General features: G+C 38.3%; 1 protein-coding gene across 10 annotated transcripts in view; it reads left to right on the top strand.

Annotated features, from left to right (window-relative positions):
* The window catches only part of shank1 (SH3 and multiple ankyrin repeat domains 1), a 102,494-nt gene that overhangs the window by 72,089 nt on the left and 17,547 nt on the right, over positions 1-12,858 (top strand). For all 10 annotated transcript variants that reach the window (XM_028454578.1, XM_028454575.1, XM_028454576.1 and 7 more), the window contains 4 exons: positions 7,937-8,019; positions 8,117-8,241; positions 10,374-10,509; positions 10,594-10,674. In XM_028454578.1, coding sequence (XP_028310379.1) covers positions 7,937-8,019; positions 8,117-8,241; positions 10,374-10,509; positions 10,594-10,674 — 425 coding nt within the window. The remainder of the gene's footprint in view (positions 1-7,936; positions 8,020-8,116; positions 8,242-10,373; positions 10,510-10,593; positions 10,675-12,858) is intronic.

The raw sequence follows: 12,858 nt of genomic DNA, 5'->3' as shown, positions 1-12,858 counted from the left end.
TTTAAAGTGTAATTTAGTTCAACTAGAACTTTTATGTGATTGCTTTAATAAGTAAATACAGTTCCCTTCATAAAATGTGGCTAATTATTGTCTTCTATTGTCAGAAGTGTGATAAAGTGGCCTCTACGGCATCAAATATTCCTGTTTCAATAAATTATGAGAAAGTGCTGTTAGTTTGTGGTGAATTTGTCCAAATTTATTATTATAATATAATCTATTATTATTAATTGGTAAATGATTTGATGTTATTTGCACAAATAACAAGACAAAATGTATAACATTTGAAGTATATGTGGAAAAAATGCTACAAGCTCTGAATATAACATTGGACATATGCACATATTTTTACATGAAGAGACACGTGCAATAGATATGAACATTATATATTGTTATGTTTGGCATGTAGCATCCCAAATCATATTACAGTAAGTTATATGTGGATAAATTAAACTATAAAACAGTGTCATCGTACATTTAGGAGCAAATTCTAATTAAAAATACCAATAGATTTCATTATTTTCTGACAAACATGTTGAGTGAGATTTCCAGGTTAATTTTTGGTCCACAATGACGCCTAAATATTTAGTTTCCGTCACTAGTTTTAGTTCCATCAATTAACTTCTCATTAAATCTTTTATTTTTTGTGCCGAATATCAAAAACTTAGTTTTTTTGTATATTTAGAGAGAGAGTTGATTTATTTTAAACCACTATGTCAGTATCACTTTTGTGCAAGTAAACCGTTCTTCTGCGCGCGTGCGCACCGTGTGCTCAAGTAAACCGTTCTTCTGATCTCGTCTTCTGAACCAACATGATTAGGAGTAACTGTACAATGGGTTTTTATAGAATGAAGGCCGTACGGTGAGAAGGGGGGGTGGGGTGAGGGGGGTTGAACAGATGGACTATTTTGGCTCACAATGGGACTATCAGCATGTGGTTCCAGTGCGTTCCAGCTGACATGGTGGGTGTACACCTCTCTGACTCTCTGACTGTGTGGCCTTTTCATTCATGACAACACCAGACCTTCTTGATTCTGTGTTCATAAAAACCCCGTGGAGTCGTGCTCTACATGCTTTTTACGCTCTGAGGCTCAGGAAAGTGATGACCAGGTCTGTGGAGGAACACGATTCATCACACCAGGCCATTATTTTCACTGTGTGTGTGTCAGTGAATGTCTGCGTAAACTAGACTAGAATTTAATCCGTGTAATGGCACATGCATGAAGCTCCATACTTCACCAGCGAACAAGTGTTTAATCCTGTCATTTACAAAGGTTTCACGATTCTGAATCACTTGTTTGGTTTCAAAGTAGCAAGAGAAAGATGTTTCAGAAACCAGCCCAGGGACTCCCAGTTTTACAACTTTACATTTCCTAAACTTAATTTCAGGGTTTACACATTCTCATCGTTTTTCCTTGTTTTGATGACATTACTGGCAATTAAAATTTTGTTTTAATTTCTTTTTATTTTGAACAAACAAATGAAAAGATTAGATGAAAACTAAAACGAATAAACAAATCTCAACATAAATCTCTATAAAATGAAAAAAAAGTCACTTTTAATATAATACACATGGATTCTTTCAACAAGTCCCACCCCCCATTCTTCACCATTAACAAATACAAAAACCAATGAAAAAAAACTAAAAATAAATACTCCAATCAACATCTGTGACATTCTCCTCCAAATGGAAATACCGATACGTTTTAAATTAGTTCGAGAAACTGTTGTTTCAAGTTTGCTTTCTTTCTAAAGTTACTGTAACCCTCCCTGTAACCCCCCCGTAACCCCTCCCCCCGTCTGTCTTTGTTCTATATTTACAGGCAACTGTTTATTTTTTGCTCTATACATTATCTGTTCAGTCCTAAATTCTACCAGATCCCCAAACTTTAAGCTGTGTGTTTTTAAAAGCAGTGTTCATAATATCCTACATTGTGTACTATACCAAAGGTCCCCAACCCCCGGCCCCCGACCCCAGTACCGGTCCGTGGGTCAATTGGTACCAGTGTCACGGTCTGAGTTTACCTCCATACTAAGATTATAACGCTAACACTAACATAATCCAATAAACGTGTCTATTCACTTTGAAAGCAAAAATGCATTTTTCGGTCGTGCACATGTGCACGCATGCGCATATACAATCTCAGTATGTTGCGCACTCAGTACATGACACCGGGTCGCAAAATGACTGCAGACATCAGATATACTGTCAAAAGTGCAACTTTATTACTGTGATTGTCCTCAAGAATTAAAATATATCGAACAATCCCACAATAAAAAGTAAATGAGGCTCCGTCATTCAACAATTTCAAGCTTTAACCCAGGTTTATTATTATATTTAGAAAATTATGATGTATTTCTTTATTATTTTTTCAGCCAAATCTTAAATGCTGGTCCGAGAAAATATTGTCGGACATTAAACCTGTCTTTGGGGACGGTGCTATACGGACGGCTCTTTTCTGTAGTGTACTTAGTGATTGTAAGGTGGTTTGGTAGATGTTGCTCCATACTTCCACACACTACAGTAACTGAAATATGGTAACAAGAGTGAACTATACATAATATACAGTGCTCTCTTGTTCAAAACGTGCCTTGCTTTCACCCAGAGTTTGGTCAGTTACATCTTATTCATCTTCAATTATCCATGTTCAATTACAACTCAATTGCCATTACATTGTCCAGCATTTTTTTACCAATTACAATTAAAACTAGAGCACTCGGACAGCACAGACCTACGCCAAGTACAGCACGGGTCATACACACAATGCACTTCCTTACCACTACTACATTACCCATAAGCCACCACACTTAAAGGTGCAGGCTCAGACACAGCTCCTATGTTCCTATTTTTTTGTATTTTCTCCTTTTTGGTAATCCGGAACATCACCAAAATATAATCACCTGTTCCTTGTCCCATTATTAACATTTCCTGAAAATTTCATCCAAATGTGTTCATAACCTTTTAAGTTATCTTGCTAAAGGTCAAACAGACAGACAGACAGACATGATCGCAGGGTAAAACATAACCTTCCGCTCTGCGCTTAACGCTTGGCGGAGGTAATTACAACATTTTTCCCCCCCGAAATCAATTACAATTACTCACAATTACTGAGTCTTAATAAATAAGCCCATAAAACGTAATAATTCATCAGGCATTCTCATGAGTTAACATCTTATTCCAAGGTGTCACTATTTTCCCGCCGCGGGAAATTGTCGGTAGAATCCGACGCTACACATCCAGCGTGTGACATGTTCTGTTTAACTGCAGGACTGCTCACACCCCAACACCAACACCAACACCAACACCAACACCAGCACCAGCACCAACACCAACACCAACACCAACACAACACCAACACCAACACCAGCACCAGCACCAGCACCAGCACCCAGCCCCATCCATAGCACCAACACCAACACCAACACCAACACCAACACCAGCACCAGCACCAGCACCAGCACCAGCACCAGCAAACACTGTTTCCATCTGTTTGTTCCACCACGTAAATTGCTTGACTTTATGAGCTGCGTCTGAGAGCATGGAGCAGCCGTTCTCTGCTGTCACTGACTAATAGTTCACCATTACTGAGCTTGGCTCTGCAGCCAAACACATCCAAGTTTCCCTGCGTCCAGTTGCTGAGGCAACGAGCAGCGCCATTGTATCTGCTTAGAAGCCTCTGCTAGAAAACCAGCTCTGCGTTCACGTTTATAAAGCATTTGTCAGTGTTGTGGCTTTTTATATCATCTTTACAACACGATTTACCAACAACCGATCTTTGAAAAAGGAACAAATTTTGCATTCAAAGATAAAAAATAAACTACGGTAAAAGAAAACAGCACTATCACTAAAACTTCCTGCATTTGGCTAAGATTGTACTTAATGGTTGTGATGGAAATGTTGGCTTTCAAAATAAAAAGAGAATTAAAAAAAGAAAGAAAGAAAGAAAACAGGCAGGGTTGGGGTCAATTATAATTGTAATTGCGTAATGGATAATTAATTGCAATTATGGCATCCTTTTAACTGTAATTGTAATTTTTTTAAAAAATCTGTTGCTGTCATATTTGTAATTAAATTGTGATTGAGAAATTGACTTTGTAAATGTAATTGCTATGAAAATTCTATAAAAATTGTCAATTATAATTTAACACAAAACTGGGGAACTATGTTACAGTTCTATGGCTTACATATATGTAGTTAATAATTATTAAAATATGTTTTATATCAAGCTTTCCCACATTTTATCATTAAAAAAAAAATAATCGAGGGGTGTAGTGACAGAAAAAAGGCTCAGACGCCCACACAAAAAATATTAAAATACATTTTCATTGATTAGGAAGCCTAATAAGGTAACCAATAAATAGGAATTAAATTAGATGATATATATTTGTTTTTAGTGAGTTTTACAACTGATTTGGGACCCGTTAGCATAAGAGATGCTAACAGAAAGCTAACACAAGAGGAAGGTTAATTTTTATTAGGTTATTTGTTTCAGGCTTAGTAATTGTGATTAATTCTAAGTAATTGAGAACATAATTGACTTTCTGAGGATTTTGTCAAAGCACAATGATTTTCATAATTTACCTGATTGTAAGTTAATTATAACAAATGTTTGCTGAAATGCAGCTATTTAAGAATAATAAAGCTGCAGTATGTAGAATCTTGAGACTGGAATGAAAACAACCACACTCCCCCCTCCCCTCCCTGTTTCAAATCCACCGGCATACTTGTGAACGCACACGGTTGTGAAGCTTTTTATGTGACTTTGTCACTAAATCTGGCACCTTTCCAACTGTCCTTAATGACTTTATTTCTAAACAGCAGCTGTCGACCAATCTACTGTCTGTTTCTTGTGTTATTGAAGAGTTTTCTGATATTTTAGAGACTGAAAGCACATATCGCTCTGTAGTTATTGTACTCAAAAGCAGCCGGTGCTGCCATGAGCCCCTCCCTCGTCTTAAAGCTTACACTCCAAGTCAATTCTGATTTTTTGCCAACATGTGACATGTATCTGATATTTGAACAGTACAATTCCATTTTTTTCAAATTCGACCCAGGCCACTTTCACATGTGGATTTAAATCCAATACATATCTGATATTTAGCATGGATTTTTGACCAAATGAAGCAAAAAAAAAAAAATGTACATACTGCTGCTTTAAGCAACTGTCTTCTCCTTTAAAGAAGCTAATGTGAGTAAAACAACAACACCCAGAGCTTAATTTGGCTCGGATCATGTCGGAGCAAGATCTGGCACCTCCCAGATTTTGACTGGCACTTATTTGATTGAATCTAGCACCTGATTTTTTTATAATAATTTTTTCAGCACCTCATTTGCTTTTAGATGTTTTGATTAAATGTTGAAGTATTATATTTGGACAGCTGTGTCTTTTATTGAGTTGAATTCACTGGAAATTTCATTTTAAACACAAAATTTAAATTAAAAACTGAGCGCGACTAAGGAAGAGAGGGGAAAGTCAGGCCACGCCCCCTGGCTACATCTAAAATGTGATTTTCCGCAAAAGTTGTTCCTCTGTCAGCTTGGAAGACGGTAGAAAATGGCAAAAAAAAAAAAAAAAAGTGAAGCTAAGCCTGAGGTAAAGGTTGTTTCTGTGGAAATTGTGGAAAAGAGCAGCAGCACAGCAGCAGTTAGCGTAGCAACTAGCACCTGTAGCGATGATGCTAATGCAGGAGAACCTGCCTCCAACAGACAGGACACAGGAGGAGAACTATCCAGAGGACATGAGGAGGACTCAGGGTGGACTCAAGGTGATCTGCTACTCTAGTCTTATGAAAGACAAGTCAGGCATCGGCTGTGAAATAGGTAAAAAAAAAGTGGTTGTAAAAGTTTGTATTTGTGTGTTTTTGTGTTCTGAAAGTTTAGTGTCCTTTGTGGCTAAATTAGGGTGATTTTGCGCTGTCCTTGGTGCTGAAACATTCTTTAACGCTTATTCGTCATTCTTTTATTAAACATTTACAGTAGGTTAATTAATTGTTTGTGTTCACGTGATATCATTGGTCCATTTAGTTCGCAAAATGTGCTTTAAAAAATGTGTTCCGTGACAGTTTTGTGTCTCCCTCACTGCCGGAACAACATTCGACGTTTGTTCCGAGACCTGAGGATTTCCAAATTAAGCACTGACAACACCATCTGATACTGTAACGGCAGTACTTCACTGGTAACTGAAGCACTAAAACCAGTCATTTTACCATTTGAAAGCTACGTTAGTGAGAAGGACGGGGCTTTGATTCAAGGCTGCTGCACTTTCACAAGTATCGCTTCGTTGGGTTCTTTATCGAGTGGTTCTCCAATTCATCACTTGGCACAACCTTCAATCCCAGACCCTGAACTTTCCTCTCCCTGAAGAGTAGAACTTTATATTTTCCTTCTCTGGGAAACTTAAATAAAACTTTTTTAACAACTCCTTCTCTCTCTGCACTCTTTGTTATGAGGTTTATTATGTTCCTCTTTTATTGCCCTTATTAAAGGTTTATACTGTTTTTGAATAAACAATTGACTCTAGCCAAATGCATATGTGTATGAACAGAGGCCCTGATTTTAAATAATAATACCATGATGGTTTTCACAAGAATTTGGGATTGTTCATGCTAATGTTGGAACAACATTATATGCATCTACTAATTCCATCTTTGTGTTGTAAATTTTAGGGCTCTGGATATGCGACGTTTGCACTAAGGGATGTAACGATTCACTCAACTCCCGATACGATTTGATTCACAATACTGGGTTCATGATACGATTCTCTCACGATTTATTTTACAAAATGGGACTGTGGACAAATGATGACTGAAAAATATTCCTTTATTTATTTATTTATTTATTTATTTATTTTTGTCAAAAGAATCCCTTGATAAACTATTCAAAACGATGCAATTTAACTAAAAATAAATCGTGAATGAAATAAATAAAGGAATAATACAAATGAAGAAGAAGCCTATTCATTTAAATTCTGGTTCTATAGTAAACAATGCAAAACTGTTCTTTTTCTTTTTAAAAGTGCAACTGAAAATGTATTTTGTGCCTTAACAATTGGACTTTAAAAAAATCAGTCATTGCACTGTATTTATATCAGATATTTGTTTGGACCAGCAGAGGGCGCTGGTAACCCAGTGGTTGGTTGGCATGCAGTTATTCTAGCAGTGAATAAGAGATGCTATGCTAGCAGACAGAACTAATAGAAAAACATGACTTTTGCAGATATTCACGTAATATTACAGATATTCTTTCGGTGCTAGAGGGGTAAGGAATCATTTATGAACATGTTTAAGAGTAGAAGGCGGCCAGAAAGAAAGTAGTAGCAGATTCCGCCCGCCGCCAACACTTCTGGACGAGAAGGATAAATATATAGCACCCTCTGCTGTTTAAAAAAAGTACTGCTATTCAATTTTCACAGTATCGATGTGAACCGTGATACATATGAATCGATTTTAACTGCCTTACAATTAATTGTTACATCCCTAGTAGCTCTGCGAGGAGAAGACTATGTTTATTCAGCCTGTTACTCGATGTGCGCAGTAAGACATATCAGGAAGATCTTTAGTGTGGAGATGATTCTGTAAACAGGAAACCAGATGTATGACGTGTATTCTTCAAGTATATATACATTGTATCTGCCGGTAACAGACAGACTTGTATTTTGGCCCCAGCAAGCTCTGATCAGGCTCCTGTTCTTTTTGACTAAACTGCCTATTATATGTTACTCAGAAGTCGTGAAGACCTTTTTTCACTCCATCTTTTGCCTTCTTCTTCTTCTTCTTCTTCTTCTTCTTCTTCTTCTTCTTCTTCTTCTTCTTCTTCTTCTTCTTCTTCTTCTTCTTCTTCTTCTTCTTCTTCTTCTTCTCCTCCTTCTCCTTCTCCTTCTCCTTCTCCTTCTCCTTCTCCTTCTCCTTCTCCTTCTTCTCCTTCTTCTCCTTCTTCTAGCGACTACATAATCAAAGAGAAGACGGTGCTTCTGCAGAAAAAAGACAGCGAAGGCTTTGGCTTTGTGCTGCGAGGGGCCAAAGGTAAACATGTTGAATAGAAACTCACCTGAAGGGTTCATATTAAATACTAAAGCAGCTCTGGTGTCTGCTGCTGCTTCTTCTTCTTCTTTTTCTTCAGCTCAGACTCCCATCGAAGAGTTTACGCCCACCCCGGCCTTTCCTGCCCTGCAGTACTTGGAGTCGGTGGATGAGGGGGGCGTGGCCTGGAGAGCTGGGCTCAGGATGGGTGACTTCCTCATTGAGGTGAGAAGGACTGATTTACTGATTGGGAGTGAGCACAGGACAATAGACGCTTGTCTATCATTTACCTTAAAATAAACAATTCTTAAATAAATGTGTTGGATTTGATCGATGGCCTGTTTTTAAATGAATGAATCAATGCGTCCGTCTATGGGACTCCACATCCCACAATGCAATGGGCGAAACTTTTCCGACAATGCTAATAAATGGAGTGTTAACAGTCGAGATCCAAAGAAACTTAAATACATTTTTAATGCGTGTTTCATTATTACAATGAAATAAATAAATGTATTGTATTGCATAATTGTGACAATCCCTGAACAAGGGTAAGAAAAACATTATTAAAGAAAAGATATAAAAAGAGAAAAGCATCTCTTCTTGTCTTTTATTAGTTTTTTTTTTTAAACTCTTATGTAAATAAGGCTTTTGTTTTGAAGTTAACCAAAAGTTTTGTCAGTCGCACAATGGAGGGTCTCTGAAGATCTATGAAATGTGTTTATATGAGTTTTATGGATTAAATGAGCACATGTTGATATTCTATTTGGTCACTTTCTCACTTAAAATGTTTTTAGAACTTTCAAAGTAAAGGTGGAGAATCAACAGAGATATTTAGCCTCAGTGTGAACAAGGTTTTTGTCGTTGTAGGTTCCAAATGCATCTTGGGAAACTTGGAAGTATACTTCAGTGGGAACGCTCATCATCCTAATCATACTTATAGTATATAGTAGACAGTGGCCATTAGTAAAAAAAAAAAAAAAGCAACAATTTAAGTTTTTCTTTTTTTTTTTTCATTCTTTTTATTACAAGTTTAGATTTTCATTAAACAAAACAAGAACAACAGCTCTGAATATAATGATTATACAAAATATAGGAGGTGGTGGATGAGATTTACAGTACAGTAGTCCCTGGTTTATTCCAGGGGTTACGTTCTAGAAATAACTTGCAATAATAGGCGAAATCTGCAAAGTAGTCAGCTTTATTTTTTACTATTATACATGTTGTAAGGCTATAAAACCCCTCACCACACACATTATACATTTTTCTCAAATGGGAATTAACATTTCTTTCTGTTTAAACATTCTCAAAGTTCAAACTTTAGTAGATTTTAAAACATAAACCTGTTTTCAAACATACAGCACTTCAGAGTCACACTGCTAGTGATCAGATATTGATGCCGAACGCATTCAGAGTCTTTATTGACGATGACGTCATGTCAACACGGACACCGGTCTGTTCACCCATTCAACCATGGAGTAGAAGCTGTGTGTGACCACCTGGAGCTGTAGGACACGCCCTTTATAACCAGGACCGGACGAGGAAGGATTAGGTGTAGAGGAGAATCAGTGAGGAGGTGGTAGTAGCAGGTAAAAGTTCTCTCTGTAGCACTGAGCTAGCATAGTATTAGCCGCTAATCACACCGGCTTTTTTCACTGGTGGTTTATGTTTATGAGAGGAGAAAAAGGAGCACAGCTTCTCGCTTCAGCAGACAGTGAAACTCACTGAGTTGGATGTGTCGCTGGTGGGTGAACAAAGCATTAGCCAATCAGGATGCAGAACACAATGCGCGTTCATACACTGTAAAAAAAAAAATGCATGCAAAATTGCACTGTAAAAAAAATCTGCGAAAGGTGAACCACAATATAGCGAGGGACTACTATATATACAACATTTTAAGTTAACATAAAATTGTTTTGAAAAAAAAAGCTGTTTTTCTTTTTGTCATGTTGAAGGAGAAAGCACTAGAGGAAGCAAACGAGTAATAATGTCAATGCATGTGCTACTATGGCAACTGTTGTGATTGACAGCTGACAGTCCACAGAGATCACGATTTAACCAAAATTTGCTGCTGCTTTCAGGATTTTCTCCGTAAGCGGCAACATACGTTCATTTCTTAATAAACGGGACAAACAGGACTGAGCTTGTGGACAAATCAATGGTTTGGAGGAAATTGATAGGGTCACGGGACTAAACACTGAAAACCGGAACTTTGGTCTTTGGTTAAACAGGACTTTTGGTCACCCTAGTGTAGAGTACAGAGTGACATTTCCAACACAGCCATAGTCTTTAGTTGATTAAAATGTGTATTTCCAGCAGCTTTAAACTAATGAAAGGATAAAAACATGTTTTATCCTCAGGTCAACGGCCAGAACGTGGTGAAGGTCGGTCACCGGCAAGTGGTCAACATGATCCGACAGGGCGGCAACACCCTCATGGTGAAGGTCGTCATGGTGACACGCAACCCCGACATGGAAGAGGGAACCAGAAAGAAAAGTAAGTGATGATGGTGGTGGACGAAGACCACGTTTGGCTGTTGTCAAACGCTATGACGCTGTGTGTCTTTGTGTTTCCTTCCAGTTCCTCAGCAGAGTAAGAGGCTGAGCACACCCGCCATCGCCCTGCGGTCCAAGTCCATGACTTCAGAGCTGGAGGAGATGGGTAAGGGAAAGAGTTAAATCTGAACTTTTCTGGAGTGTAGACGGAGGAGGAAGAGAAAGAGGAAGAGGAGGCTTTGATGGGGGTTTTTAAAGATGCTGAAAGTGTGAAGAAGAGCGTGGAGTTAAACTGTAAGCAGCCAGAGGAGGAGGAGGAGGAGGAGATGTTTGTTGAGTCGTGGATGACGGTCTCCATGCATTTCACTTCTTTCAGAGGTTCCACACTGTCACTACCAGCACCCCCACTACAGGTAACCCCACCCAGAACACCCGTGTGCTCCCTCCGCCTCACCACTTCTCTTTACCTCGTGCACTCCCCTCACTGCTCCTGTGCCTCCAACCCTTCTACACACACACACACACACACACACACACACACACAGGCTGTGGTTGTTGCCAAGGCAACAGTGACTGCAGGGGAAGTGGGCGTCACCTGAAGACATCCCAAACACCGCGACCGTCACGGCGAAAGTTCCTGGACTTTAGCGTCGTGTTGTGTGCTACTCTACTCTACGTCCCTCGTTGGTTGTCACCTGTCATCCAACATCTTTGACAAACTTTTAGGATGAACTCATTTAGATGAGTAATAATAATAATAATAAAAGAAAAGAAAACTTTCTTCTCGGTCTGTTGCTATAGTAACAACACTATGTGTGGCTATGCCGTGTCTATTTGAGGCAGAAATAGTGGGCGGAGAGAGCACGGTGAAGGTCAACGCCCCCATTCACTGCTCATAGGGAGAGCTTGTGTTTAATTGGTGGTGGATGAGTTCTATTTTCTTATAATCGGTTTTGTCAAAAAAAGCATCTTTCCTGCCGAGATGCGATACCTATAAATGTAACAAATTAAACGTTCAAGTACAGAAAGCATCACTTCTACAGTTACAGTTGCTCAAAGTCCATCAGAAGAGGAAGAACTTCTAAGAGGATTGGCCGCAGTACATTCAAACCCTTCACTATTTTCACAAATTTGGCCTAAAACCTTTGAAATGACCTTATTAGAAGATCTTTGCCTAACAAAACACATTATTTTGCACCATTTTTGTTTAATTAACTTTTAAAAATGGGACTATTTTATAGTTTTAGAGTATGTGTTCCTCCATCTTTAAATCATGTGATTGATGATGTCACACGGCCCCACTGCCTGTAAACATCCCATTGTTTTCTATTGGAGTGAAACATTCAGCCTGATTTTTAGATCATTTAGTAACTTTTTCACTCAAAATGACAACTTGTGCTGCTTTCAGTTGATCTAAATAATCAGGAAAAGTTAAAAATGCAGATTTAAACCTCTTTTGTTTTACCGAAAGAGGATGAAAACAGTTGTGACCCGAAAAAAAAACTTCTTTTCTCATAGTGGAGTGGATAAAAGCAGAATTTGAGTGGAATTGTGCAAATTATGATACAAGCATGAAATTTGGTGGATAAGGCTTCTGATCAAATCTGTCCGATTAGACGTTTGAAAATCCAAGATGGCTGCCGTTTTTTCAAGGTGGCTGCCAAATTAGCCTCCAAAATCGCCTCTTAAATATTAGTGTGTAGTTTTTTGGTTTGTTTGATCTTTGTGTCCATTCCTATGTTTTCAAGTATGGTGAGTTGGAGTTTGTGACTTTAAATGGGGTAGAACAAAAAAAATTAATTTGTAAAACATTAATATGAGGATTTTTTACCCAATAAATAAGTACATTCAACTCATGTTGTCCATCCAAAAAAGGACCTCCGGAAGGCTAATTTGGGAACCATCTTGAAAAATGGCCGCCATCTTGGATTTTTAAATGTCCTATCGGACAGATTTCATCAACGTGCCCCAGAGAACAACCAAACCAAATTTCATGCTTGTATCATAATTTGCACGATCTGCTGCACTATCAGGGTTTGTGTATCTTCAACAGTCTGTGATTGACTCGCTAACTTCAGCCACCAGAGCGTGTCAGCGCACTGTTTAAGGGGGAGTTAAGGGGGAGCCGATTTGGATGTTTTAAAGGGCCGGATTTGACTTTCTACACGTTATTCGCTCTTCAAATGAATCAAACGGTTCAAGCTTAAAATGTTACTTTAACTAAAAAGTTTACATCTAACCAACTTAGAATATCAGCAGGTTGATTCACAACTTTTCCCGTAATCAATTCCCGATGGCATCGATGTGTTGAGAAGGATTTATTCAGCTCACTCACTTGTGAATAATGAGA

The sequence above is a fragment of the Gouania willdenowi genome, chromosome 8 (genome assembly GCF_900634775.1).
Source record: "Gouania willdenowi chromosome 8, fGouWil2.1, whole genome shotgun sequence".
Lineage (NCBI taxonomy): Eukaryota > Metazoa > Chordata > Actinopteri > Blenniiformes > Gobiesocidae > Gouania > Gouania willdenowi.
Note: the sequence above shows the minus strand (reverse complement) of the source record. Positions and strands in the feature narration are given on the sequence as shown.